This window comes from Chaetodon auriga, chromosome 12 (genome assembly GCF_051107435.1).
Source record: "Chaetodon auriga isolate fChaAug3 chromosome 12, fChaAug3.hap1, whole genome shotgun sequence".
Taxonomy (NCBI): Eukaryota; Metazoa; Chordata; class Actinopteri; order Chaetodontiformes; family Chaetodontidae; genus Chaetodon; species Chaetodon auriga.
In genome coordinates this window covers 12,024,700-12,052,571 of record NC_135085.1, presented here as the reverse complement: position 1 = coordinate 12,052,571, position 27,872 = coordinate 12,024,700, and the positions used below count along the sequence as shown (strand labels likewise).

Below are 27,872 nucleotides of genomic sequence, written 5' to 3'. Positions count from 1 at the left end.
TCCGCTGTCCTCATCCGCCATCTGACATAGATCCCCGCGAGTCTGTACTCCAATCATTTTGTGTCTCGTTTACAGTAACAGCACAGTGACATCTGTGGTATTTAAGATAATCGCCGCGTCAATACAAAGACTGCTGAAACCCACTTCGTTTGGTTACTTCGTTTCAGTTCAGATCGGACATCGTTGATGTTTTAGCGTCCATGTCCTCCCGTCGGCTGTGCTGCGGAGTGATACTCCGGGTGAACCGACAATGTGGAGGCTGTTAAAATGTCTACTTGGAGAATGAAATGGTTACTATTTCTCTAACCAGAAATAAACGGGGTAAGACAAGAGTTATGGTTTGTGTTAGAGACGTGTTTTTACTTTCGTGACGAAGACAACGAGACGAGCCGGCGGAGGAGTGGTTCATATATTGCCTTTCCTCATTTTCATCAAGCCCACAGTCCGGACCACGGGGGGAAGGATCCTATCCCTAACTTTGTTTTTCTCTCTACTCCAGACGTTGATTTCTCCGCGTTGGATGCCACATAATTGAATCCAGGTAAATATATGGATAAATACGCATACATAGTAACAATGTGCATGTCAAACAGAAGTTGTCTGCCACGTCGTTACCGGAGTAATGATCAAGTTTGAAGCGCATCGTTCAAGTTGTATCGAGTGCCACAGCTGGGAAAAGCGGGGTCCCTTCGGCCTGAGCGAGCTGGCCGTGTTACTACTGATTATTACTAGCTTATGTGTGGTGGAAAAGACTTCTTTGTTCACTTCAACGGACTTCAACGTTTTAGCACATTAGCATATTACCAGTCCGAGTTAGCTTCCCCCGGGTTTAGCCGTCTGTAGTCCTGGTTTGTAGGTTTGTAAAGGTACAAATGCACGAACGTTAGCCGTGAAACGCGAACGTAGCCAGCCGTTGTTGGTCTGTTGTAGCTAACTGTAACATTCCTGGTTGTGGCTAACATTATAGTCTCCTCCATATGTTATCAAGATGTTGGAGTTTCACAAATGCTGCCCAGGCCACTGCACTCACGAGTATAAACCTCAAAATTGTACATGATAATAAAATTACAGTCCAGAGTAACGTTTTAACTCTGGGGTAACTATTAATTTTACCCACCTCCACCGCTACCAGCAGCACACTATCTCTGTAACAAGCAACAAAAATGCACCCGAAACCTTCTTTACTGCATCCTGCGTAACATAAAATACAATTTGAACGATCCTTAAATAACTTTGACTTTTATTCGTGTTTTGCTGTGTTTTGACCACCAAACGGAAACTTTGGTGGCTCGAGTCTTTGTGTTCATCACTGTCTCTCTCTCCTGCTCGACGTGAGGGCAGGCAACAGGTTTTTAAGGTCCTTTAAAACATCCCGCAGGGTTTAAACCTCCAGATGAGCCCTGAAAACACAGACCGATGACTGCTGATTGTGTTGTATTTGACGCCAGGTATCAAATGTTGGGTGGCTTTTTGTGCCGTAAAACTTTTCTCCAAATGGTCAGGCCCAAGGTGGGGGTGCTCAAGACAAGCGTACGCAACTTCCATTTGTTAGGAGGCGCTAGAACACTTGTCCCCCATTTTGACCTCAGCTCAATGAGAGACTAAAATGACTAGATTAGGTCGTGTCAGAATATTTTGTCTTGTTCTTACGTGATAACGCATTTGTCATTAGTTGTACCACTATTCATATTGCTTTTTGTAAGGTCGGACTTGATCTAGTGGTTACATCCTTTCATGCCTTCAGAATCAGATACAGCTGCTATTTTGCTGTATGTGTTTTCACTGCACACATTGTTGATTTTTGGTGTTTGCTTGAGTAGAACTGCTATGATTCATCAATGAGTTGTCAACTCTCGAATTAATCACCAATTATTTTGATAATCGATTAACCAGTGTTAGCATTTTTTTCTTTTTTCTTTCTTTTTTTTAAGAATGAAGAAAGTCACAATTATCTGATTCCAGCTTCTTTATGTGGATATTTTCTAGTTTTCTTCTCCTCAATGACATGAAATTTAATATCTTTGGGTTGTGGACAAAACAGGCATCAGCTTGGCCTTGGGGAAACACTGATTGACATTAAAAAAAATATTTTTTAACACTTTATAGACGAAACAACTAATCAATTAACTGGGAAGATAACTGACAGATTAGTCAACAATGAAAATAATTGTATGTTGCAGCCCTATTCTTGATCGGAAACAAAGTGGCAAGATTACTCACAATATTTGCAGGAGGATCACTGGTAAAAGTAGCACTCTGGTAATCCATATAACATTGGTATCAAAATTAGATGCTTTTCAATGTGATGGATAATGCTTTTGTCTCTGAATAGTGCACTTACCTGACTCTGATTGGCTTTTCCTGTTTCTAGTGTGCATATTTTTTTAGACTGAAAGTGAATCTTCAGTGATGCCCAGAAAATGATACTGAGTTATGCAAGTTGCAGGAATGAAATCATGTCAGTAACATCTTACTAATGTACTTGAGGTCATGTAAAATCTCAGGCCCCTCCCAGTTGCGTAAATTGTTTATTTATAATTATTTAAATTGTTGTTATTTACAACATAACAAAACAATTGACAACATGACAGATAATAATACCTCAGCCGAATAGATATATAAACTTGGAGTAGGTCATAGTAGTCAGCTTTTGGTGACTGACTTGTCAAAACTGTCAATTCAATCTTAAAGACATTTTTGGAGTTATAATTTGTAGTGTTAATTAAATATCTCTTAAAGTGACTTTATGTCAGTTTTGGTGACAGCTCTCTGTACCCAGTGTTCTCCTTTGGCAACACAGTTTCCAAATGTTTTTATTTTTGGTACTGCAAATAACTTTGCAGTCTTTGGTAATGATACACCAGCAACTCAGATAATATTGCTGGCACTCATAATGAATTGATCTTGCACCAATGTTAGTAGATGTTTGGTAAAACATCCTAAGCCAGTTTAAGCCAGTTTCAATGGCATTTTACAGAGAAATGCCAGGTCATCGTTCCCCAACACTGCAAAATTGTTGTTTTAAGTGGCCTCAAAAAGTCTCAAAAATAATGGCAACGTATTCCAAACTCCATTGGTTTAGAGGAACAGTCGCCACAAGTAAACATCAATAACACTAACTGAAAGAAACTTAATTGTATATCTGCTTGACATCATCACAAACTCTGAATGTAATTAACACCTCTGACTACAACAAATTTATGACATTATGACTTATCCCAGCTGGTATTTATTGCAGTGCTTTTGTATTGCAAAGTGGCCGTGCTGGCTTGCCCACCACATATGAAAATGATATTTATTTAGATGTTTTGTACTCATGGCTTGCATTTGATATGTGCTTGTGATACAGTACACTGCCTACTTGAGAGTCCAGCATGCCATGTCATTACTCTGTGAGATTTTCAAAAGAACCATTTGAGCAGGTTGGTTTTTGAGGTTTAGGAAACTGCCTGAGTCCAGGCCTGACAAACAGCGAGTGCAGTGTGGCCTGTGGCTGAACCATGGTTGTCCATGTAAGATGTGGGCTACAAGGGAAATTCTTCAAACTGCCTGGATTTTTCATTACTTGGTTAATACTCTGATGGTCTTGCAAAAAAGTACTACGAGATTGGTAATTCCATTTTACCATGTAGGCATTAGTTATTCAGGCTTAGTGCCATCATTGGTAGAAAGATTAAAAAAGTCATAGTTTAATCTACTTTATGTTTTGGAGCCATCTACTTGAATCATTATCTACTGTGAAAAGCTGAAGGGAATCATTGTGAAATTGACAATGTGATGCAAGTCTGGACATTGACTGGAGTTGTGTTTATTGTAATATTTCCTGTTCACAATGTAATACTATTTTTGTTTCAATCTCACATTTTTTGTCATATTTCCTGTTCGTTATGACAACATTTTATCTACCAGCTTTATTGTTGAGATATGGGAATAGAGGAACACCATTGGACACAACTTTACAGTGGAAGAGGCAGCAACACAGGCAGTCTCCAGTTTAACTTTGTTATTGGAGCCAGACAATTTTTAAGTGAAAAGGAAGACACCTTGAATGTCTGCTCCCCTCTGCATTGTATAATCTGAACCTCTACCATAGACACAGTAAGCCAAGTTCTGCTACATCCACTGGGTGTTTGAGTAGACAGTTTGGGTAATAATTTCAATGTTAGCCTTAATTTTAATTTTAATTTCCAGTAAAGTGGTTCAGATGATTCGCTCAGATGGTTTGGACTTGTTTGAAACCTGTCTGATTGATTGTTTGGTTACCCCACATGTGCATAGCTGTTTCTGGCAGTGTTGTGTCTTTGTATCTTAGCAGCTAATGAGTAATTTGTTGTCATAACTGATTTGAATGCTAAACAAAAGGATGAATAAAGATCTAGTTTGTAAAATGAAATTGAAAATATCACTTTAAAGTTGCAGCTAAGTACCAATTTCCTCCACTTTAAGTGGGCTATTCCCACTGAGTGAAATTAACAGTGAGTGCATCAGACTGCCTGGTTTTTATGTCTACATTTTTCCTAAAACCTCTGTCACCCTCCCTTTGTTTTTGATTATATTCTGTAAAACGCACCAATCACCATACATTGTTGTCACACTTGACTTTTCTAATATTTACTGCTACTCCTGTGTCCTTTGCTGGTCAGGATAGTTAACCATCCTCCAAATAGGCAAAGTATACTGATACTGTCCCTACCTCTGCTTGTAGTCGCTTGCTGAGACTGAAAGGCCTAAGTGAACAGCAGCAGAGAATGGCTGCAGTGGAAACAGACAAGGAGCTCAATGACTTGCTGGATTTTAGCGCGGTAAGATTTCTCTGAACATTGCTTAAATTTGTTGAGTGTGCATCCTACACAGTTCATTCTGTGCTCACAGAACGACAATAATTGGTCCTGAATAGTTATCATTTAGGATGAAATGTGAATGAAAATCAGGGCATCCATGAATGGGTCAGTTGGTCAGGGTTTGAAGGATTGCAGCGCCATTACATCAGCCACCTTTTTACAAGACAGTTGTAGTCACTTTAATTTTAGCAGTCAGTCAATCAAAGCTGGAATGTGTAGATTGTTTCATTCCCTCTTTAGCTGGTGGCTTCGTAGGATAGATTGCATGATAGGATAGTTTAAATTACAACCTAATCAACCTTGGCACAAGTGAAGGGGATATAGTTGAGTAAAGTCTTAGATGGACTTGCACTGGTGAGTTCACAGTTTCGTTTTTCTCATTTCAGATGTTTGAGCCTCCAGTTTCAAATGGCAAGAACCGGCCAACTACTCTCGCCAGCAGTCAGTTTGGAGGTTCAGGTGAGAGAAAAGCTTATTCTTTACTGTTTTTTTAAATGATTTTCTTTCTTTCTGACTCTTTTTGATTTACTTTGTCCTTCTGGCTTTCTTTCTCCATGCCTCTCAAATAAAATAATGTATCTGATTCTCTTATGTAAAAAAGAAATGTTATGACAAAGAAAAGAAATTTTCACTTTCTCTTACTTCCTCTCATTCAAAGCTGGTGTTGAAATGCCGTTGTTTGTGTGTAATGCTCCCCAGTATATCTCTTGACAGTAAAGCATGGTGACAATGGTGTTAGAGCTTCTTGTCATCTCACTACTCCACCCCCATTCATTCATGCTGTTTTGAATGGTAATAGAACAGGAGATTGTTCATTTTCTCTACTTTTTTTTTCCTGAGAAATTGTGTTTCAGATCACAGATTATTGTAAGGAACCACAGGAAAGATTGCCGGGTTGTTTTATGTTGATCAAGTGTCATCTCCTCTACCCTTCCTCGCCCTCGCCTTGCAGGTGTCCCTTCCCTCACCTTCTCAGCTGTTGCCATTCAATCACTTAAGGACAAAGGAAGAGGGTGAAGGTTTATGGGAACAGCCCAATTAATCTCCTCTGCTTGCCTTTTGACAAACTGTATTCCCTTGTCCTGCAATTTTGCAGCCTACATTTCACTTTCACATAACTCATTTTCATCGAGAGCTGTTCTCCATCTTTATCATCAACATTACCAGCCTTACAGACCATTGCATGTAGCTTGCTATAAACAAACAGTTTCAGAGACACTCAAGATCAGACTGTTTTGGGGTGTTTCTCAGCCCCTGACATACATAAAAAGTGGTTTGCATTTTGAAATGCCTATCTATCCATCTCTGTCCATATGGTAGAAAGTAGATCCTCACGTTTTATATGAACCTTTCTCTGTCACCCTCATATCTCTCGAATTGCAGTAGGTCTTTTGGCTGGTAATGGAAATGAAACAGGATATTGAAGCTAAGATGAAAGACAAGGCAAGCAGAGGCAGGGTGGGGTATGGGGGGGCTCTACTTCTTCTATTCACTTGAGGGCCACTTGCATGTTCTTTTGTCACAGCTTACAAATGCAGGGTTCCCATGTGTCCTGAAAAAACCTGGAAGAAAGTTGACCAATTGTCAAGACATTGAAAACACATGACAAATGAGAGAAAAAGGCAAATATCCTGGAAAATCTTGGGTTGCTCTGCAAAATTATTTCAACATTCTCCTATTTTCCTTTAGCTAAGACTGAACTGTAAGGCTATCTAACAGATAACATTGTAATCTGAAAGTGCTAAGTTCCGTTCAGGATCATATTAACGTTATAGAAATGCTGTGACCCCTCCCCCCATTTAAGGGGCCAAAACTCTGAATACTGTAAGTAATGTTATCTTTCAAACATAAATATTAGAGGCATGACTACCTGGTAATTGTAGTTTTTATTAGTTTTATAGATTAATGTAGCTTTCATCCCAACTTGTTTTAAGTGGTTGAAGTAATGTTAAATTGCTTAGCATGTTTGGTTCAGTAGCTAAAATTAACTGCAAGGGTTTAAGGTTTGTGATTCAACTCTGACTAGGAGCAATGGTTTCAAGTGTGTGTTGGCCATTGTTGACAGATTTGGATAATAATGAATGGCAGCCCAACTGTATGTGAGTCAAACATTGGCAATACTTTTTTTACTTTGTCTCTGCATTGTCTCTGCAATGCAGTGCTACAGTGAATAAAAAAAGTACCACGATGTATGAACTGTTTAACTTTTGTAACATCACAGTGAGTGTGATTGAAATTGTACTGCCCCCAAAATCTATATTTTGAGTATCAAGCACTCATCCTTGCTGGCTATAGAAATGTTGCAGTTTGCTTCCACAGCTACTGTGGTTCACTGTAATTTATGTTATTCACAGTGGATTCCCACAGTGGTCCATAGAAATGTGTGCATAGAATACCTACCAAAATCTCTGAATCTTACTAATTAACAGGTCTTATCTTTGTTTTTGTTAAATCTGTATGAAAAGAGAAATGTAAAAATGACAATTTGTTTATTAGGGAGTACTTTAATGCTGTAGCTATTCCTTGGTGATCAACAGCCAGGCGCGTGTGACTTCCTGAAGTCTTGTCGTCATAACGAGTTTACTAGGTTTTATGCCATCAACACTGCCAGAGACCTATACTATAACTGGTGCTCACTGATCGTATCTGACAGTCTGTGCTGCTGCCAGAGAAGTGCTGGCCAGATGGATAAACTGTTGTTTGTCATGAACTAGCACACAACTTTCTATTTCTTGTTTTCACATTCCTGTGTGTGTAAAAATGTTGTCATTTCACTTTCACAACGAAAGAATATTTCCCAAAATGTTCCATCTAGTATAACGCCATACATTTGCCTTACATGCTTACATACTGATAGTGGGATATGTCAGATCAGTCATGTAGCGTATGTTGCTAAAGGATTAATTTAGGATAAAAAGGCACCTCCACCACCATGAATTTAAAGTTGGTCATGTAAATAATTTGATGTTTTCTGGCTAGTTAAAGTCGCATATGATTAGTTTCAAAGAACCTGACTTGGTCAAACTGTATTTCTGCTTTTGGTGGAGCAGCTGCCATGTGTTTTCCTTATAGAGTCACTTAAATGCTTTTTTTGCCAGTATGGTTAAAGTTTGGGATATGTGGAGGTTTAACATGTGTGGCAATGGGGAACCTCCCTTTGAGAGCCTTCAGTGAGGATAATATCTCTGCTCTGGATGTTACAGCGTGTGCCTGTTCAATCCCTTTCACTAGTAGTTCAAGTAATTTTCAGTGCACTTTCATTTTTGGTATCTGGAAACTGAGAATCCTAAAATGTATTTTTAAACTTTGGTGTCGGCTGAAATGCAGAAGGGGAAGAGTTTCAAATTTGCATGAAATGTTCCATTTTCAGATGTGTTAGTCGGTCCCGAAAAAAACTCACAAGTAGATTTGCCATTTAAAATTGGAATTCCTGGCACATATTGCTGTTGAAATGTATGTAATTTCACACTATCAGAACTAGGGCATTCAAAGCTGCATTTGTTAGTGTGTTAGAGGACACTCGTGTTTGGGAAGTCTCTGGTGACTCACAGGTTAAAACAGCCAGCCTGTGTTATTGTACATTGTTCAGTATTTCATTAACAGTGTTCACTCTCTTGAGATTTGATCTGACATCATGCTTTGTGTCTGTGTGACTCACTTTGCCAAGGGAAGGAAGAAGGTGTGTAGACAAAACGGCACACACAGTTATAGGTGCCTGGGGCACTGTGCCTGTAAAAACCAAGACATGTCTGCAAGTTTGGTCAATGTATGTGCCGGAGTTTTGCTCATGAAGCCTATGACTCAGGCTGGCTGTCTGTTCCCAGTATCTCTTCCTGTGTAATTATAGACTAGCCATGCTTAAAGGGGCGTTGCATGGTGGGAGGAGAAGTGCATTGGGGTTCACCAGAGAATTTGTCTGATGTTACTCACCCTTTTCTTCATTTTTCTCTTTCCAGTCCTGGTAGTCTGTCTGAGTAGTACACTACTCATGGTTTCCTCATGGTTTTCCACCTTTCGTGACCGCTATTGGAAATCATTCTGTAAATATGACACAGGATTCAGTGTAATTTTGTCATTCATAATGTGATTTAAGTGTATACCTCTGTAGAAGTCTCATTTATACATGATAATGATGATTCTTGCTGCAACAGCAGTGTGATCTGGTGTCTGTGTTTAAGCGCTCCCAATTTCTCTCCACCACAGTGTAACACCCAGGCCAGGAATGTTGCTGTCTGGCCTTGATGCTATTCCGTAAATCGTGTGCCCATCGGCCTATGTGGCCTTGGTGCTCCACTCTGCCTGTGTTGTCTTTTTCATTTCCCAGGCTTTTCCCTGCCTATCTAACTCACCTTTGTATTATTCGCTGGCAACTTGTGGTTTTTATTAAAATTCAGGTTTTTTTATTTTTCAATAGCTTTCATGTCGTGTGTCCCACCTGTTGATATCTGTTCACTGGTCATGTTGGAAAGCTCTTTTCTTTCATCATTCTTGTCTTCCCTTTTTTAAATCAGTCTCTGTGTCTTTTTCTGTCCCATTTCTTTGTCTGCCCTCCAGTGGATATGGACTTGATTATTCAACAATAACATAATCAACATGTGTGGTGTGACTATTAAAATGCAAACCTGAAAGGGCTCTCGTTTTTAACTTGTATTATGAGGTGTGCACAAGCCATGGGGGCAGAGACAAAAACTACAACTTGTGAATAAGACAAAACAGTGATGTGATGAAAGAAAAAGCAACACATTACAAACTGAAATAAGCTTCAAAGGAACTAGACCAAAAGCAGACATGTGTTAGACAGTCACTCAGACACTTAAGTGTATGAATAGGAAGAAATGAACGTCGAAGTCGTTAAAATGTTGATTTGCAGCCATGTTGCAGTTAATGTTGTTGTGGTTTCTAGCTACTGCTTTGGTGCTCTTCTGTCTCTCCTTCTCGACTCCTCCCCTCCCCATGACCGTGTCTGTTCTCATTGGCTATAGATTGTTGCATGACTGCCTGACCCGTCCTCAACAGAACCAAAGATTTGGCCTGCTTGATGTCCCCTGGCATCTGCGAGGCATCGGCGAGCTCTCAGATTGCGACTTTGAACAGTTCACACATAGCAATCAAGTGCCAAACGAATGCTGATTTGGCTCTGATGTTGGGGCCTTTGTCGGCGAGCTCAAAAACTGTCAGCGAGTGGAAAAACGGCTAAAATCCTGTAGTGTGAACTCATCATCAGCAGTTTGTTGTTGGTTATTGGTCATTTGAAAGCGCAGCCGGCAGCAACGCAGGTAATAATAATAGGCAAGGAAGATAATAAAAATAATCTCCACCAATTTCCTCTAAGCATCACTTGTCCTGTATTGCGGCAGACGGATCAAAAGGTTGAGTAAACCTGAAGCGGCCATATTGAGTTTCTATGTTGAACAGTGGAACTGAGCAGGAGGTCTAGGATCTATGGATGTCTATCTAGCGGGCTCTTGTTTACCCTATTCTGATCTGGTAGTCTGTTTGTGAGCATTCCACTCATTCACAGAATGTTAAACACTCCGAAACATTTCTCATACCTGCACAGGTGATTGTTCGCTTCCAGTTGCAAATGAATGTAGGCCTTGTGATTCACTTTTGATGTGTGTGCACTGCAACATGGACATAATTCTCAATAAATTTGAAAATTTTAACACGTTAATTGAACACCTAACAGAAATTCAAAGATTTTTTTGCATGGAATTTTTGGCCAATGTTGACCTACATAGCATACATAGCAAACATTTTTCTGAAATGTGATCACCGTAAATCTCTGTGCACTTAACTCGTCACTCAAGTTATATATTCCTGAATTTTCAGATTGCTTTGGTAAACTGGATGATAAGGAAAAGAAATGCTGATGATGGTTGTGATGAAGCTAAGGTTAGCTGGATAATATGAAGGAGGGGAGGAGGCAGGTACTGTTTCTCCTGACTAAAATATGAGCATGAGAAGACAGGAGAGAGGAGAAAGAGGCAGAGTAGAGGTTCGAAAGAGAGGAGGAGGAGAGGACAAATGTAATTCCACATCTGCAATATCTGCAATTGTGTACAAATATGTGTCTAAAACCCTTCTTGTATCAACAGACATGTCAAGTATCTTCCAATGGCACAAAACAGAATTATTGTACTTCGGCACTGCTGCTGGAAAAAGTCCTAGGGGAAACACTGAGCTTTGAATCTTTCATTTTTTTCCAGACTGTTCTGATATGTTACATGGCTCTAAATACACGATGATAATGAAATGAAATGTGAATACTTGTGACATTTGGCCTCAAAATCAAAGCCTGTTCCACTTGTCTGTAAACTTATATTTATATGGCAGTACTGTTTGCTTGACACCGTAACTTGCTTATTTAAATTATGAATAATGGTGTAATTAAAATAGAATCCTTGAATATACAGCCTATTACTGTTTTCTCTCAATTTCGCTGTGAAAAAACGGACTTTTTCACAAACACTCAATATTATATTTGAGCCTTTTCTTGTCTCGAGCTTGAGCACTGATGACTTAAAACAGAGGCAAATCGTTTGTGCATTTTCTTTATTGTCTTTGATTGACGTGGAGAGTGACAGTCAGCCATAGAGAGGGGACAAGACATTGTCTCCTTCATCTCTTATTCTGCTGGTGTCGTGCGTATAGATCACAGTTGTCACGGCAATCTAGCAGCTCTCAGCGCTGTGGACCCATCATTCTGTTCTACTGCTGATCCTGTCATGATTCTAGCCTGCCTCTACCCCCCTCCCATCACCCCTCTCCGCTTTTTAATTAGACAACAAAACAAAAATATGAATATTCATAGAGCTGAACTTCATTAATATGCACAATTATGCAAATCAGTACACAATTAAGCTTCAGCTTTCCCCCAGAGATGCTGTGTTGCAGTATGAGAGGAGATTGAGAGAAAGGGGACGGGCAGGAATTTCTGCTTCACCAATCTTTAAAATCACTCCTTTCAAACACATTCAGCTCTCTGAAAGCTGGTGTGCTCTGGTCTCGGGTAACGTGTGTCAACGATGTAAGATTGAGACCTTGTGTCTGTGTTAAGGCGAAGGTGTAGGCCAAATGTGAGAGAATGGATCGGGGATGAATGACTGTTGCCATGGAAAATGTAAAGGAGTAGAGTGGGAGAATGAAGAATGTCGAGGATGATTCTGGGAGCCTCATACTGGGTGTTAATTATTCAAACTTCCTACAGCTCATATCCACGCTATGTGACAGCGCTGTCACTATGCTGTCTCTGTGTGAGCTGTGAAGTGAAGCTCTTCAATGGAGGTTACTTCGAGCAGTCTGAAAAACCTGTATCAAAGCAGGTCAACTTCATCATTCTCTGAACTTAGTTTAAGTCCCTGTTCAGAATCTGTCTGCCTTTCAGTGGTTAATAGGCCTAACCCAGTTCTTTGTCTTCCAGGTATAGATGAGAGGAGTGGGTCCAGTCCCTGGGGACCAGGACAGCAGAACAGTCCATCGTTCAACCAGGGACGGGTATGATTTATCCTCACTTACTAAGCTGACCGTGGTCATGTAGATGTCATGCTGTTGGATTTGAGTGACTTAGACATCAAGTTGAATTACACACATACACATGATCCATGAACAAAAGCGAAGGCACCTGAGAGTTAGCTGCAAAACAATTTATGTTCACATTTAGAGTTGTCAACGAATGTTCTAAATTCAAATATATAAAATATATATATCTAATATTTCTAAATTGTGTAAAAAAAAAAAAAAAATCCTAAATTGTAAAAAAAAGAAAAAATCCAGACATTCGATTGTGAAAATTAATTTTCAACTGTGGGAAAAAAACAGCACCGAATGCACTGCATGACGGACAGGAGTCACAAAACAACAGTTTCTGTGGTTCACTAATTACTGGGGGTTTTTCTTTTCATCCTTTTTTTTTAACCCCTCGAGTCATAATGTCTGGTGAAAAATAAAGCCAGAGTTAGATGTGAAAATAATGCGGCTCTGAACGCTGTTTTTGCTGCTTCTTTGATGTCTTTCTCTTGCTCCTCTTCTGAATTAAGAGTTTATTTAAATCAGAGTTGGTGATGAGTGTTGGAACAGTGAAAAGATGCACCAAGAAGGTTTTAGTGAGTTTTATTTTGTTTTTGTTGCTTTTAAAAGCAGTGTGTTTTACAATGACGAAATTACTCTTTCTGTGAATAGAGTCTGGTGGCTTTGGTGAGAGGATATTGTGGCTGTTTTGTTTAAACAAAAAGGATCTTTAACAAAAAGGTATCATTTTAGAGATCCTTTCCAATCTGTCGTCAGACACTTAGAATAATAATCTTTGCCTGTCAGTTACAAATAAACAAGCACCTTTAATGGACGTACATTGATGGTGTGCAAACGCCCGGAGGGGTTACATTGCAACCTGTTTTGCGGCTGAAAAAACCATCAAAATTTGTTGTCTCCATTAGTCACTTGGACGCAAAAACGTGGGAAAATATGGTTCATAATCAGACAATAAGTGACCAGAATTTCCCCCGTTTGGCTGGGACACCTGGACTGGCACCCATTGGAAACTGTGCACGTCACTGTCACTGACTGAAAATGTAATGTGGGTCAAGCTGGAACAAGCCCATAATTGAAGAACACAGTATAGCACATTATATTTGTCAGCCACACTCACAAATAACTTTGAGATTAGGGAAGTCATGATCCAAGTTTCTATCCAACTGTTGCAAATTCTAACTAAATTTTCAGACAGAATGTGTGTTTTCATCCAGCACTGATAGCTCATGGGGCTAATTTGCGGATCCTGTGTGGAAAAATGTTTATGACCCCCACCCCACACACACACACACACGCACACACTTTTCCAGTCTGTGTTGCTGCACATGAATGAATCATTGTGAGGGACATGTCGGTCTGTCCACAATTTAACTTCATTTCCACACACATAAAATGCTAAATGACAATTATTGGCATATCTGCTTTATGGATTTCTAGTGATACTATAGTAACCTGGTAGCTGCAGAAGAATTGACCCTTTTATCCCAAAACAGAGCAGTGTCAGAACTGCCTAAAAACTAGGCCTGGCATGGGGTCTCAGAGCCAAGTTTAATAATCTTTATTGACTCACTTACACAAGCACACAAGGGTTTCTTTCTTACAGAATGATATGGTGTGAAAGCGGTGTTGATAATGGGATTTATTTACTTTTGTTCATTTATTTTTATATCACTCATGCCTCTGTTGTCTTTCCCCCAGGGTTATGGAGAAGAAGGCCTTTACAGTGAGCAAGAAGGCATCCCCTCTGCGCCTATGTTTGGACCAGGGATTGTTGGTAAGACGGTGCAGAATTAACCCGGCTGTTAAAGGATGGACACCACAACTTTCACACTGTCTTTTTAAAAATAAATCAAAGGCAATCACTAGAGTTTGGGGCCAGTGTTTCTAATAATAAGAATTAATGACAGAAGAATGTACCCATTGAAGTACACAAGTTTATCTCAATGGTCTGTGTGATTGAACCAAAACAATGAGCTGTTTGTTCGAGAGAGCAGCCTTTCACAGGTTAGATACTAATGTACCGCTTCAAGGCAAACCACATTTATGTTTAGCTAACAATGTGTGAAGGGAGCAGGCTGATCAGGGAGGATGTGGAGGAGGGGTTTCTTCGTGTGTTGCAGTTTATGTGTTCAGAGTGGGAGGGGGTAGGGGGAAATGTAAGGGCACCCATGCACAAACAAGGCTCTCCCTTGGGACTACAGTGGCCTATAGCTCTCCTCTGTTTAACTGTCAGGAGAGGGGATGGAGGTTGGGCACAATTGCCCCTGAACCATTTATAATGGGCCAATTTGTTGTTGTTTTGCTGTCCACAGCCATAAATACCACACATCATCATATACACTCACAGAGCAGATGGGAGGTACCCAAATGGAGAAAGGGGAATGGCCAGATTGTGATTTAATATTGACATAAAAGCTCAATTTTCGCAGTCATGACCTGCTTTTATATTCCTTTCTTCTAACAGGGAAGGCCGAGCGAGGACCATACTCACCATTTGTAACACAGGTAAATCAGTCAGAAATGCAGGTGTTCTGCTACATTATCACCCCTTCTTTGCTCATGCTCATTTGGAGAATTCCTGTACCAAAGTCAGTTTTCTTTTCCTGTATCTTTTTAAATTGGCTTCCATAATTATTGCCTTTTCCCTGTCCTTTTATGCTACATGAGCTTGTGCTTTCTTTTGTACTGTCTTTAGCAGGGCTTTATGCCCAGTGAGATACCCATGCCCAGTCCCAATGCCCTCTCCCCGTCTGGCCTGAAGTCCAACTCCCAGTTTTACTCTTATGAGGGAAGCAACCCTCGCAGGAGACCCTCACAAGACCCCGTTGGTAAGATTGTAAAGGACCGTTTCAAGCACAGTGTTGAACACAGTCAGTCATCACAGATTTTGTTTCAGAAAAAGTGTTCTTTGCTCTGATTTATATTTAACTCTGCGTGTATCATCACTTCTCCTGCTGAGGTTTTAAAAAGTCTTTGAGAAATTTCACTTCTGCTTAGTTTAAGAGAGTGGAATCGATATGAGATCTCAATGAAGAAAGTCACTGAATAACATCAGACTAAAATACCTTTTGATTAGACATTAATGAGTAGTCACAAGACAGATGGATAGATTGGTTCAGAAGGACTTCAGAGGGAAGGGTGCTGCATAAACAAATCCCCTCATTGGTTTTTGTTTTCTGCAATAAGTTAAGATCTTTGTGTCTGTAAGCATGCTTGTGTGATTTCACTCTGTCCTCCTCCCCTCAGAATCGCACCCGAAAAAGATCAGGAAGGTGCCCCCTGGCCTGCCCTCCTCGGTGAGTGTTAGTATCCAGAAACGTAGCAGCCCTGCACTATATCTCAGCCCTTGCCGTCAGTCCATGGGAGCCCATGTTTTTGTGTTTTACGCCCCATTTTCACATTCCATTTGGCATCTTAAGCCTCTCCTTGGCGCATAAAGCAGTTGAACAGCTCCTATACAGGACATCCAGCTCTTACAGCTGTGTATCTGCGCCGGCGAAGTAAAAAAAATAAAAACGAAGGAAAGGGGGGGAAAAAAGCCACTCATTCACCCAGTCACTCATTTGCAGCATGTATTTATAGTGTGTTGTATTTGTAGGCCCTTTACTTTATGGCCACATTTCTTCCCCTCTGCCAAGTATACTCGTTAGATCACTGAAGGGAATTCATGCTGGGGTTTGATGGTTCTTACTCCACCTCATTTTTTTCCCTCCCACTCTCACTCTCTGGACACCCTATTTCCTCCTCTTCTCTGTTTCTTCCTTCCCCCCTCCCCCCTCCTCTCAACCCCACACTCACCCCCCTCCTGCCTCCTCCCTCTCTTTCCCGCCGCCTCCCTCCCCTTTCTCTCTCCCTCCCCCATCCCTCTATCCCAGCTGCCAGTGGAGTTGGCTGCCATCCAGGATTCGGCAGATGGTTCAGTAATTAGGAGTGCATCTCTCCGTTCCCTCTTCTCCTCTCCCCTCTTTTTCCTCTCTTTTTTCTCTCTGTTCAATCAAATTACAGAAGAAAACTTCAGTCCATTTGGATTTGAGTTTTGCAGACACAGTTTGATACTTGCTTTTCCGTCTAGAATAGTCTTGATTGAGAATTATATGGTGGTTCATAACATTGGCTCCTTTATACCCATTATACCACGCACCAAATCCAACTGCATCTACCATTGTATGGTCACATCTCACTGTGGCGAAGAGTGTGAATTATGTATCTGTAAACCATTTTCAGTGTGTTTCTGTCTGACAGGGTAATGTGTAAAAGCCCTACAGAGAGAGAAGACAGAGCCCAATAAAATCACTGACACTGCACATTCAATACATAATGCTCAGTGCTCTAGTCTGCAGAAATGTTGCACCAGCCTGTTTATTGAATTAAGTAGTAAAATCCAGATAGTAAAAATAGATTCTAGGCTTGGAGGGAACACACAGTTTTAAGAGCTGTGTTTAATTGGGTATTTAATGCATATATTGTTTTTTGTTTGCATGTTTGAAAAACTCTTACTCATGTCCAAACACTATTTTTATAGGAAAATGAGTTTATGGTCACCCTCCTAGTTAAGTGCAAGAAGCTCCCAGGATACTTTTGAGTATCTTAAACGAAAATGCCGTATATATTATGTACTGCTTTACATTCGTGCAACAAGTTACACACACCACATAGTTTGTTTACATTACTATATTGATTTGTTTAGAGCCACTTCATTCCTTTTTTCTATGTAGGTTTATGCACCAGCCTCAGGAGAGGATTTTAACAGGGACAATGCCGGCTACCCAGCCTCCAAGGCAGGAAATGTGTATCCACCACCATTCTACATGCAAGGTGAGTGAGTTGAAACAAGATTTGCCTTCAGAGCTTCCCCATGTTCATTGTGTTGAAAGGTTCAGTCTGGCTGAGACACTTGTTGTTAAATACAGGTGAATATATCACACAGCTTCAGAGGTAGTAATGACCTGGAATGTTCTTTAATCGCCAGTTTGGTTGTGAAAGTAGTTCCGCATAATATCCTTATGGAAGTCCGGGTTAGCCTGGGTGCTGTGGCTGTATGACAGTGAACACCCCGTGGTGCCTGGGTACTGAATAGCACATCACAGTTGAATGAAGTCATCACAGTAATGTGACATGTCTCATATGTGGCCTTCTTTCTCTTCTCCTCTCCTATGGCTGGTTATCCCTCGCCCTTCTTTCTACCCCCCTCCACTGGATGCCCCCTGACAGAAGGCCTCCACCCACCCTCCGATCCATGGGGCTCTGCTAGGTCGATGGTTCAGCCTGGTTATCCTGCCATGCTGGGAAACTCCCCCCATCTGAGCCAGCATGGTCCCTTCACTGCCATCAACCCCCAAGACAGACTGGTGAGCTCTGCCTTCATGCTCTTGGACTTGTTTTTCTGTTAAGGCATAATGAGGTCTTTGACACTTTTTGACAAATGCATCATTGAGCTTCTGTGGGGTTGTGCATTCAAATCATTGGGTGTCTTTGATTCCAAGAAACGGCAGCCACTGCCCCTCTCTCCCCAAAACTACCCTCTGCATGGCAGTGAGGTGAACGGAGCTCATCCCGCTGGCTTCCACTCTGGCTCCAGCAGCTTCGGAGTCCCCAGCCACACACCCCCCATCGCTGGCACTGACACCATTATGGGTAAACACTTTATTGTGTGTTCATTTCTTTGTGAAAAGTGCTCTTCATGTTTTCATGCAAACTTGTCATGTAGCAGAACTGTTATTGAAGGATCCAATTGAAATGTTTTGGGGTTTTTTTCTTCGCCAAAAGCCAATCGTGGGGCAGTGCCTGGAAGTTCAGGTGATGAGATTGGAAAAGCCCTGGCATCTGTAAGTATTAATAAAATACATGACTTCAAATGTTGTATATTATCATCTTTGTATTGCATAACAAATGTAAAGGATGAACTTGCATTTTCATTTAATTAAAAACAAAACCTTCTGTGTCCAGATCTACCCTTCAGACCCAAACAGTAATGCCTTCCCTCCGTCCCCGTCCACTCCCTCTGGCTCTCCTCAGGCTGTATCAGGTGAGGGAATAGCTCTAGTCATTTTTTCCTGCGGATTCAAGGTCAGATGGCTGTTTTGTAGTTTTGTTTGTTCGACACTGGTTCCTGTTGTTGAAGGGGATGATAAAATCTTTTGACTAAGCCCAGATGGTTCCTAGTGACAGTGTAGCTCCATCTATTGGGTTAAAAGTGAAAGTAAAGTAAGATGTCAGACTTCATTTTTGAAAAATGAAAAATTCCTTCACAACATGTATCAGCGTTGTCAGTGAAACATAATAAAAATACATTACATGGATGGCTGTGTTCCCACTTGTATTAACCTTGTCATCAGATGGAATCAGTCAATACTCTCAATTACTAATTTAAGTTAGAAACAGTAACAAGCAATCACCTTAAGCTACATGTAAAATGTCTCTGCAGCATGCCATGGCTGAGCCGCCCACAGTTTAAAAATTTAAATAACCCAGATTATTTTTTTTTTTTTTTTTTCCCCCTGTGTCATTGAGTTCAGTCAGACCTTTTTCTTGTGCTGGCACTGAACAAACATAGAACGGCGATAAGTTTGGCATGCAAGACTATCTTGACATTCAGGTCATCTGATATAGCAGCAAGCTCGCTGTAAGAAATGTCTCACCTACATTCACTGAAAGATTCAAAAGGTACTTGTAGTATGTCCATATTTTTATTGATTTTATAAAATTTTACTCCATCCACAGATTAACCTTCACTTGATCTTTCAGACACACACACACACACACACACACACACACACACACACACACAGACTAAATATAACTCATGAGAGAGGAAGGGAAAATACAGTAAAAATAAAAAGAGGGCGGGGTCACTTCCCCATTTGTCTCTGCACTGAGTTCATGAGTGAGCTCATCTCACACTTAGTACATCAAATACTGCTGCTTGCACAAGGTGAGAGAAGAGAAAAGGGGTGGATAATCAGGAACGCAATCAAAAATGAAATAAGGAAATATGTTACTTTGAAATTGTGCATTTGATTCACTGTTAGTACACAAAGTATGGATGATATATATATATATATATATTTCATATGTACTGTGTACAGTACATGTTTCACATCTTACAAATCTGCAATCAGAAAGCAGTTTCTTTCACCTGATGTTCCATGTTCGTAATGTTCGACACATTTATGTGAGCATCATTTTTAGACACAATAAAAGCTTCCAGTGTGTTAAAGAACAGATATCTCTTCTGCATGTGGCTGGCTTTAAACAGCAAAATGTGGGCGTAAATTTTAGTGTCTTTGATTGAGCGTGCTTCATATATAGCGTTCAACCAAAATGACTCACAAAGTACGACAGGAAAAGTGGCCCAAGCTCAAGCCCCAGTTGCATCAATCATCTGCTCTAGTGTTCATGAGTAAGACGTCATTTTCAGGAGTGCTTCACATCGACTAACCCAGCACTCACATTAGAGAGTGGGCACCCAACCTGGGGCTGATGGAACTCGATGGGTCAGGCCGTGTTCGAACAGAAATCTATAAATGCAGCAAGCAATAAGTGGAATGTAGCTTTTGGAGATAAATGGAGTAGCATCATACATGTGGGACATTCCCTTTCTGTTAATGTGTTAGTATCAGTTTAGAGCATAACCCCAGATGATGCAGTAAACGTGGGCACATGTTCCTTGTGATCTTTTCCTTTTTAGGCTCTGCATCACAGTGGACTCGGTCCTCTGGCCAGGCTACACCTTCACCCAACTTTGAGGGTGGAATTCAGTCCTTGGTGAGTCAATATGTTTGTTTCATTCATGTAGCATGTCTATTCATGCAACAAAAGTGTGTTAAAGTAGATTACAGAGGTAAATGCACGATGCTACAGCCATTCATACATACCTGCGCTGTCTCATTGTCCATCGTTCTTCATTCTCTGTAGCAGAGTAAAATGGAGGACCATCTGGACGAAGCCATCAACGTTCTTCAGCGTCACGCCAGTGGACAAGGAGGACCAGGCCTGGCTGAAATGCACAGTCTGCTGTCGTCTAGCTTAGGGTTACCTCCAGCCGTCACCAGCGCAGCACTGGGACTGAGCGGGCGCCTGTCAGGACTGGTGAGATTTTATAATTGTCTGATTTTAAATTAAAGCAAACATAAACAGTGATAGTTTCTTGCTCTTAACTCCAGTACTACAACTTTCACAAGATAGTTGAAACTGATTATGTTAAAATTGATGTCCTGAAGATTTCTGGTCACCATGAGGACTCTGGTCTGCCCTCTGGTGGAGGACTTTTGCATGGTCACCATGGCTCTGCATCTGTCCAGCCAGGCTCTCAGCCTAGTGGTGAGACGTTCTGTTGCTTTGTTCTTCACTATTTTTCATATATGAAAGCATGGCAATTATTTTGCATCATTGTTCTGTTGAGTAATATTTTTTGGCTCTGTATGTGTCTTATTCATTATCTTTGTTGCTGAAATCTGTGTGCAGGCCTGCCCGGCAGCCTAAATCGTGCCAGTGGTGCTGATGTCAAACGAGAGGACAAGGAGGACGATGAAAACTGCTCTATTACCGACAGGTCAGAGGATGAGAAAAAAGACATGAAGGCTCGCCTTGGAACAAGGTGTCTAAAACCTTTGTTTTTTCCACATAATGGTTATACTTATCTGTCAGTGCATGTCATTACATGGCATATAATCCATCAGTAGTTTAAGAATGGGTCAGGAATTAAGTGTTTCAACCTTTCATCAACAACAGAGATGAGAACTTCAGTTATGCCCCAGTTTTTTCTTGCATGGTATAAATATATCCTTGCAATATCTCCTGCCTCATCACCACATTAAGTTGAACAAGAATTCAGTTATTGTAGCCTCACACCTTTATTTAATTTTCTGAATCTGCTTTGACTGGATTGTAGAAAATGAATGAAGTTGGAGTTAAGTCATTTGCCTTGAGAATACAAGTGGAAATGGAGGATTTAAGGGGAAGCTAAGTCACCAAAATGTCTTATCCCATTTATTTTCTTAATGCAGAAGAGTCCAACAATCAGAACTTACATCCAAGAACAGTTATTCCATAGAAAGACCAACTCTTTTTCCAAATCTGACCGCTTTAAAGATGCAATAACATCTGTATCAAATCTAAAACTCTGTGAACAAAAAATGTACATAATGGAGTAAATAGAAGTACAGATGACAGACAAGTTCATAGCCAATGATTGGAAGAAAACTGGTTTACATGTCACTAAATTTAAATTTGAGTATTAAAATCACAGTTGTAAACACTGCTACGGTCGTCGATCGCATTGTCTTTCATGCCATTTCCTTTGTATTATTCTGTAAGCTTGTAGTCTAATGCACCTCTAAAGATGAATTGATCTGTGGAGCCGTGCCTGTTGTCTTGGTAAGCCCTGGAAAGTCTTATATCACACTAAAATTTACCCTTTTCCACCACAAAACCTGCTCTAGGAACTGAGAATGTTCTTTAACAACTCACGAGCTGTATGATATCTCGACCACAGGAACTCTGGTTCCTGGACTGTGCTGTTATTCAGACGCTGCATCTCACATGAAGCTGTTACTTTTTAATCAGTTTCATTTACATATTCTTCATGGTTCCTTAGATGTGGTGGAAAGAGGAGAGACTGTCAGTTCCTGACTTAAATTCCTGGGGCTCCATTATTCCTAGTATTATTTGGTCAAATCTGACAAATTGCTAGAGCCAAACACTAATGTGACCCACCGTTGTAGCACTGTCTGTAATTGTCATTAAGTTACTCATAATTAGGAAAAATTATTGCACACCATAATTGGCAAGTAATGTTCAGTGAACTGTACCCATACTGTTGTTTCCTTCCCTCCTCATCTACCATCGGCTCTTCACTAGTCTGGGTGATGGGGATGACGATGAAGATCTGCCAGTGGAGATTAAGGCTGAGCGGGAGAAAGTGCGGAGGTTGGCAAACAACACCCGCGAGCGGCTACGTGTGCGGGACATCAACGAGGCTTTTAAGGAGCTGGGCCGCATGTGTCAGCTCCATCTGAGCAGTGAGAAACCGCAGACCAAATTGATCGTACTGCAACAGGCTGTTAACGTTATACTCAACCTGGAGCAGCAAGTCCGAGGTCAGTGGGTGTCCAGGGAGGAAGGAAGAGGAGGGGAAGGGCCTCTTTACACAAAAAAAAAAAGCTCCCACACGGCTTCACTTCCTAGCCCCTGGCATGTCCTGCCAGCCATGTCAAATCTTTTTTTTAAATCACCCGTGGTGTTGTACTCCACTTATGACAGTAAAAAATGTTTGCCTGCTTAATACTAGTGAGTTAGAATATACTTGTTGCAGTCCATCCTAAAAATGATCAACAAGGTGAGGACACAGGTTAAAGAAATGAAGCTGTGTGACTGTTTTTAAGACATGCCCTTTCTCCAGTTCATCTTCTGAAGTTTCCGTCCTGTGGTAACACATACAGGACTTCTTTTTGTTCTGATGCAGTATGTGTTGCATTGCCCTTCAGTTGGCTGTCTGTGGAAATGCTTCCATGTCTGTCCGCCTCACTCTTTGACTGGATTAACACATCTTTTTGTGGACTCTCACTCGCTTTCTCCTCTGTTTCCCCATTATGCTTTTATTACTATGAAGTATTTTCATTCCAGCTAAGTTATTTCAGCATTGTGATATCGTGTGCTCATAACACCCTTCTCTGTTCCCCGGCACCTCATGTTAGCATGACAGCAGGGCAGTCTGTGATCATGCATATTAACCTGTCGTCAGCTTTGTTGCAGTGTCTCTGTGCTGCATGCTTCAGCCTTTCAAGCATTAACCCGTTCATTTTGCCCCCTTGTGTCCGAGACAACCCTTTCCATCTCGCCGTTAACTCCCCCGTCCTCTGTCATTTTCTTTTTACAGATGGCAACAGTGAGCACCTCTTCCTCACATTCAGATAAATACATCTCCTTCTGCTGATGTATTTAATACGATGCCCTCAGCCTCTCCTCTCGGCTTTTTTTTCCTCTGTGGCTCTTTCCATGTCGGCAGAGGGTGTTGCTTCCTCTCTCTCCCTTTCTCTCTCCCTCCTCATTAATTCTCTCATTCTGCTGGACAGTCTCCATACCCCGTACAACTTCCATCCTGGACCCCAATGACCCCCCCTCCCCCCAAAAAGAGGAAAATCTTTGTTGGTTGGTTAGACTTCAGGACAGATTTATTCGACCTTGTCACTCAGGTCATCTGTTGTATCTTGATCTCCAGTGTATTTGTTCTTGAAATCATTCGGTGTCACGTCTGCTCAGCGCACAACACTGATTATATGTCGATTCATTTTTTAAAAAAGATGTATTATTTATCCTTTAAAATAATGTAGATCGAAGAAAGCACCTCTCTGCTCACTCTCCTGCAACACAGCCCCACTCCACTGGGATCGTCTTCAGCCATTCCTTTGGTCTCGTCTTACTAAGAGCTTGGAGTTACTGTCAAACGTAGTCAAACATTAAAGATTGAATATTTCCCAATAACAGAACAAGGATTCTGAGGAGGAAAAAAAACTTAGAGGCATTATGATAAGATTAAACCACCACAGTTGAGAGTTAGTGAGAACATCTAGCCAAGGTTCAGCAAGGGTTGTGATTTGGGTTTGTTAACCAGCCCCTCCAACCCCCCCTTCTCCTCCTGGCTGCAGCGTTGTCTCGGTGACTGATGAGAACCTGACTGCCGAGGAGAAGGAGCAGAGGGAGCGTGAGCGCCGCCTGGCTAACAACGCTAGGGAGAGGGTGCGTGTGCGCGACATTAACGAAGCCTTCAGAGAGCTGGGCAGGATGTGTCAGGTCCACCTGCAGAGCGACAAGGCCCAGACCAAGCTTATCATCCTGCAGCAGGCTGTCCAGGTCATACTGGGCCTGGAGAAGCAGGTGCGAGGTAGGTCAGCCAATACAGGAAGGTCTGATCCACTTAGACAACCAACCATCTCTCATCATAACTGGAAAAACGTTGCCGGTCATTCACCTATAGGAAAGTCTCTCCTTTAATCTTTGCTCTCACTTACTGTGCAGCATCCACTTTGGCTTTCTCTTTGCTATTTGCCAGCATCACTTTGAGAAATGAAGAGAAAAAAGGGAGAAGAAAGGGAGAATATATGAGGAAGTATATCCCTTCGTTTCTGCCAAACGCCTGCAGTTCTCATCCTACTTTTCATTGTCCTGCTTTCCTCGCTTTCCCCCTGTCTTATTATTGACCTTTGTATGTTCAAAACTCTGCTTTGATGTCTTAAAAGATTTCTGATTGTGAAGCATTATCAGGTCATCTCAAGAATGTTGCCTCCTTACCGTTTTTAATCTGTGGATGTGTCTTTTTCTGAAGAGCGTAATTTGAACCCAAAGGCGGCCTGCCTCAAGAGGAGAGAGGAGGAAAAGGTTTCAGGCGTGGACCCTCAGATGCAGCTCGGTGGCGGTCACCCTGGTCTAGGAGGAGATGGACATATGTAATTCTCAGGTCAGTCTATAGAGCCTGTGCAGTTGGATTTTGGTGCCTTCAAGATAATATAATGAATGCATGTTTTGAGCTTGTTCTGTGCAAAGATATTCATTCATTTCTCTCCCTTCTCTTCCAGTTCCTGTTGATTGTACAGCCCTTAGAACACGTGGCCTTAATCTATCATTGTCATGCATCTCAGTGTGTGTTAATCAACTTTTGGAAAGCACACACGAACACACACCTCATTACTGACAAGGCAGGTGGCCACATTCCTGACAGTGAACACAAAAGTAACAAGCACACTCACAGAAAGAGGAAACATTTATTAATCTTCACATGACAATACTTTGAACCGAGGACACTGGTGTGGAGACAGTGGAAATTGGACATAAGGACGTTCTTATGGTCGTGTTTTTGTAAGACATTTTGAAAAATTGCTTTACACGTTGGGAGCAAATATTGTTTGGATCAAATAAAACTTTTGGATCAATTGCTCGTGTGAGCAGAGTTAGGATTTGTATTGTTGGATAATTATTGGCATTCCCATCTGAAAAGGAGGTCTTACATTCTTCTCAAGCAAAGAGGGACACCCGGGTTTATATCCTACGAGTGAACAAAACCTGTTGAAGCACATGCCTGAAAGAGGCCTAATGCATAGTATTTGATAAAGACAAATAGCCATCTTTATTGTCCTGTCACGTGATGACTGAATTACAGACATGGGTTTGGACACATCCAGCCTCTGACTGGCCAATCAGAAAGCCAACCTGTCTTTTTGATATGCTGGTAACTCTGGCTGTATTTTTTCAATTTCTTGCTTTGGCTGTTAAGATGCCACAGTCGCCAACTCACGCATGTGGTGGGTTGTTTTTTTGTTTATTTTGAACTGTGGATCCCTGAGTCTTATCTCTTTAAGTCCTGCACATCTGTTATTGTCACGGCCATGGAAGTGGAATAGACGGAGTGTCGGAGAGAGACTCAACCACCGACACAAACACGAGCAGAGACTCGATACGAATCCAGGATCCTCACTGATGTCGATCAAATCCCAGCCTTCCCTCCGTGAAGCTGCCGGTGGACCCTTTGCTGTCATGAAGGCCGTCGCTCTCGGCCTCAGTGTCAGCCGTGTGGTCAGTTTGAACCCTCTGACTGAAATACAGCCAGTGTCACATCAGCCTGCCCCTCCGTCAAATCATGCGTAAAGACACTGTTCAGCACGGTGAACTCACTGAACACAAGCCTCTCAGAGCAGTTTGTGTTGTGGTGAATGACATTTTGCTAGAAGACATAATTGAGTATTGAAAGGGATCATGAGTGTTACTGCTACCTTTTGGAGAATTTACTCAATCGCCATTGACTGACTTGTGGTTGTTGCTCTGTTTTGAGCATTTTGGTGCCCCCCTCCCAATACCCCCCACCCCCGAACAATTTGCAAAGCCTGTTGTAAGGATCTTCCTTTTGTAGAATTGATTTATTATTGTTTTTTTGTTTGTTTTTTTTATATATATATATTTTACTTTGTAAGATAGTTGTATGAGTTTTGTTTTATATCATTGGGCTTTTTTTGTTTACATTGTTTAAATGTAAGACGACTCTCAATTTAGATTCCAGGAACAAAGTGAGGTGTTTTCTTTTGTGCCAGGTGCTTAGAAATGTTAGAAATGACAAAATTATCTGGCTGTAACATCACATGTTGTGATATTGCTCTTTTGTTGTTCTTGAATGCCTCTTTCAACACAGACCTGTCAGGCCAGTCGTAATTGGGTTGTTCTGGTGTTTGCGACAGTTTTTCTGCAAGTGAAACACAAGGTTTTTGTTCGGCACACCCCTCCTCTCCTCTCCCTGGTGTCCAGCTCTCTCATGAGCTCGTTGATTAGTTTGAGGAAGGGGCAGCAGGGGCGGTCTGCACAATCTGCAATGTAATTCACTGTTTCATCATGATGTGAAGCATAAAATGAATCAAAAAGGGTGGCCTTAGTCATTTTCCTGACTTTGGGAGTTTTGATAATGGTTACTCACCAGTGCCTGAATACTTCTCTGCTACATGGTGAATGGTGTTGCATTTGAGGATTTTTAGGTTGTACCTTTTTATAATACAGATGTATAAAAACTTATATACTTCAGTAACATCTGACAACGTAAAAATGAAGAGTTCCACTCATTGACGCTGACCGCTTCAGTGTCTGTGTGTCGTGAAATGTAAGATGACGAATAACCTGGTCTGCAACTTTGACGCTGAAAATCCTACTTAAAATTTCTCATCTTTTATGAGCTGATTTTGTTAAATATGATTTTGTCCTTGACTGGCATGTGCATTGATATGTATGTACAGCTGTATGATATGTCCTCATCAGCTTTGTCATTGTAAGCTGGTACTGATGTGTAACAGTATTTGGTTTACCTGTCATTTTGTCACAAATCTTGCCCTATGGACTAGCCCCAAATATTATTTTCTTTGTCAATTACTCTAGCCTTTCTGCAGAAGAACCCGGTGTTGTTGTGACATGAAAAGTCGCTACTGAAGACTTTGATTTCTTAACATGAAAGATGTGTCTGCAGTAACCAGGTATCAAAACAAGCGCCTGGTGTTCTTTGTTAACAGACCCTTTCTGTCCACCACAACATATGACCTGCTACAGATCTCTCTGTCTTCATTCATGTTTGGGGACAACATCTATGTAGGCTATGTCCTCAAAGTGCCTCCTGTTTCCTATTTTTTATATATAAAGTAGATATCGAGAACTGTTGTGTATATAACAGTAATGTAGCAATAAATGTGCCATTTTTAATAACAAAATCCACATTTGTCCAGTGTCTTTTTTTTTATAAGAAAAAAACCTTAACATTGCACTGCAGAAGGAGTGAACCCGAGGAGTGGTTGATCTTTTCAATATTTGTAAAAGGAGTTTTCCCAGCAGGGACAGGCCAAACATTTAGTGACAATTTCAGTGATCAGCCAGGAGAAATGTGCCATACCTTGATTAGTCCGCTAGTTGGCAGAAATGAGCCGTGCTGTCAACTCTTTTTGCAGGTCCGATGCACTCCCGTCAGCACACACTGAAGGG

The 27,872-nt window shown here is 41.2% G+C and overlaps 1 protein-coding gene across 9 annotated transcripts; it reads left to right on the top strand.

The window, feature by feature from the left end:
• Positions 1-224: 224 nt before the first annotated feature.
• tcf3a (transcription factor 3a) lies at positions 225-27,606 on the top strand. Of its 9 annotated transcripts, XM_076744872.1 has the most exons (21): positions 255-321; positions 500-541; positions 4,706-4,802; positions 5,228-5,300; positions 12,265-12,338; positions 14,070-14,145; positions 14,836-14,876; positions 15,067-15,199; positions 15,618-15,667; positions 17,087-17,186; positions 17,583-17,719; positions 17,855-18,005; positions 18,138-18,196; positions 18,318-18,396; positions 20,059-20,135; positions 20,286-20,459; positions 20,591-20,690; positions 20,835-20,967; positions 22,230-22,468; positions 24,694-24,825; positions 24,944-27,606. In XM_076744872.1, the coding sequence occupies exons 3-20, from the start codon at positions 4,749-4,751 to the stop codon at positions 24,816-24,818; spliced, it is 1,875 nt and encodes a 624-aa protein (XP_076600987.1). In that variant the 5' UTR covers positions 255-321; positions 500-541; positions 4,706-4,748; the 3' UTR covers positions 24,819-24,825; positions 24,944-27,606. The 9 variants fall into 9 exon arrangements, with proteins under 9 accessions (XP_076600990.1, XP_076600994.1, XP_076600993.1 ...); XM_076744875.1 differs by having other exon boundaries at positions 225-541; positions 20,289-20,459; XM_076744879.1 differs by lacking the exon at positions 22,230-22,468 and adding an exon at positions 24,017-24,252 and having other exon boundaries at positions 225-541; positions 20,835-20,922.
• Positions 27,607-27,872: the final 266 nt, after the last annotated feature.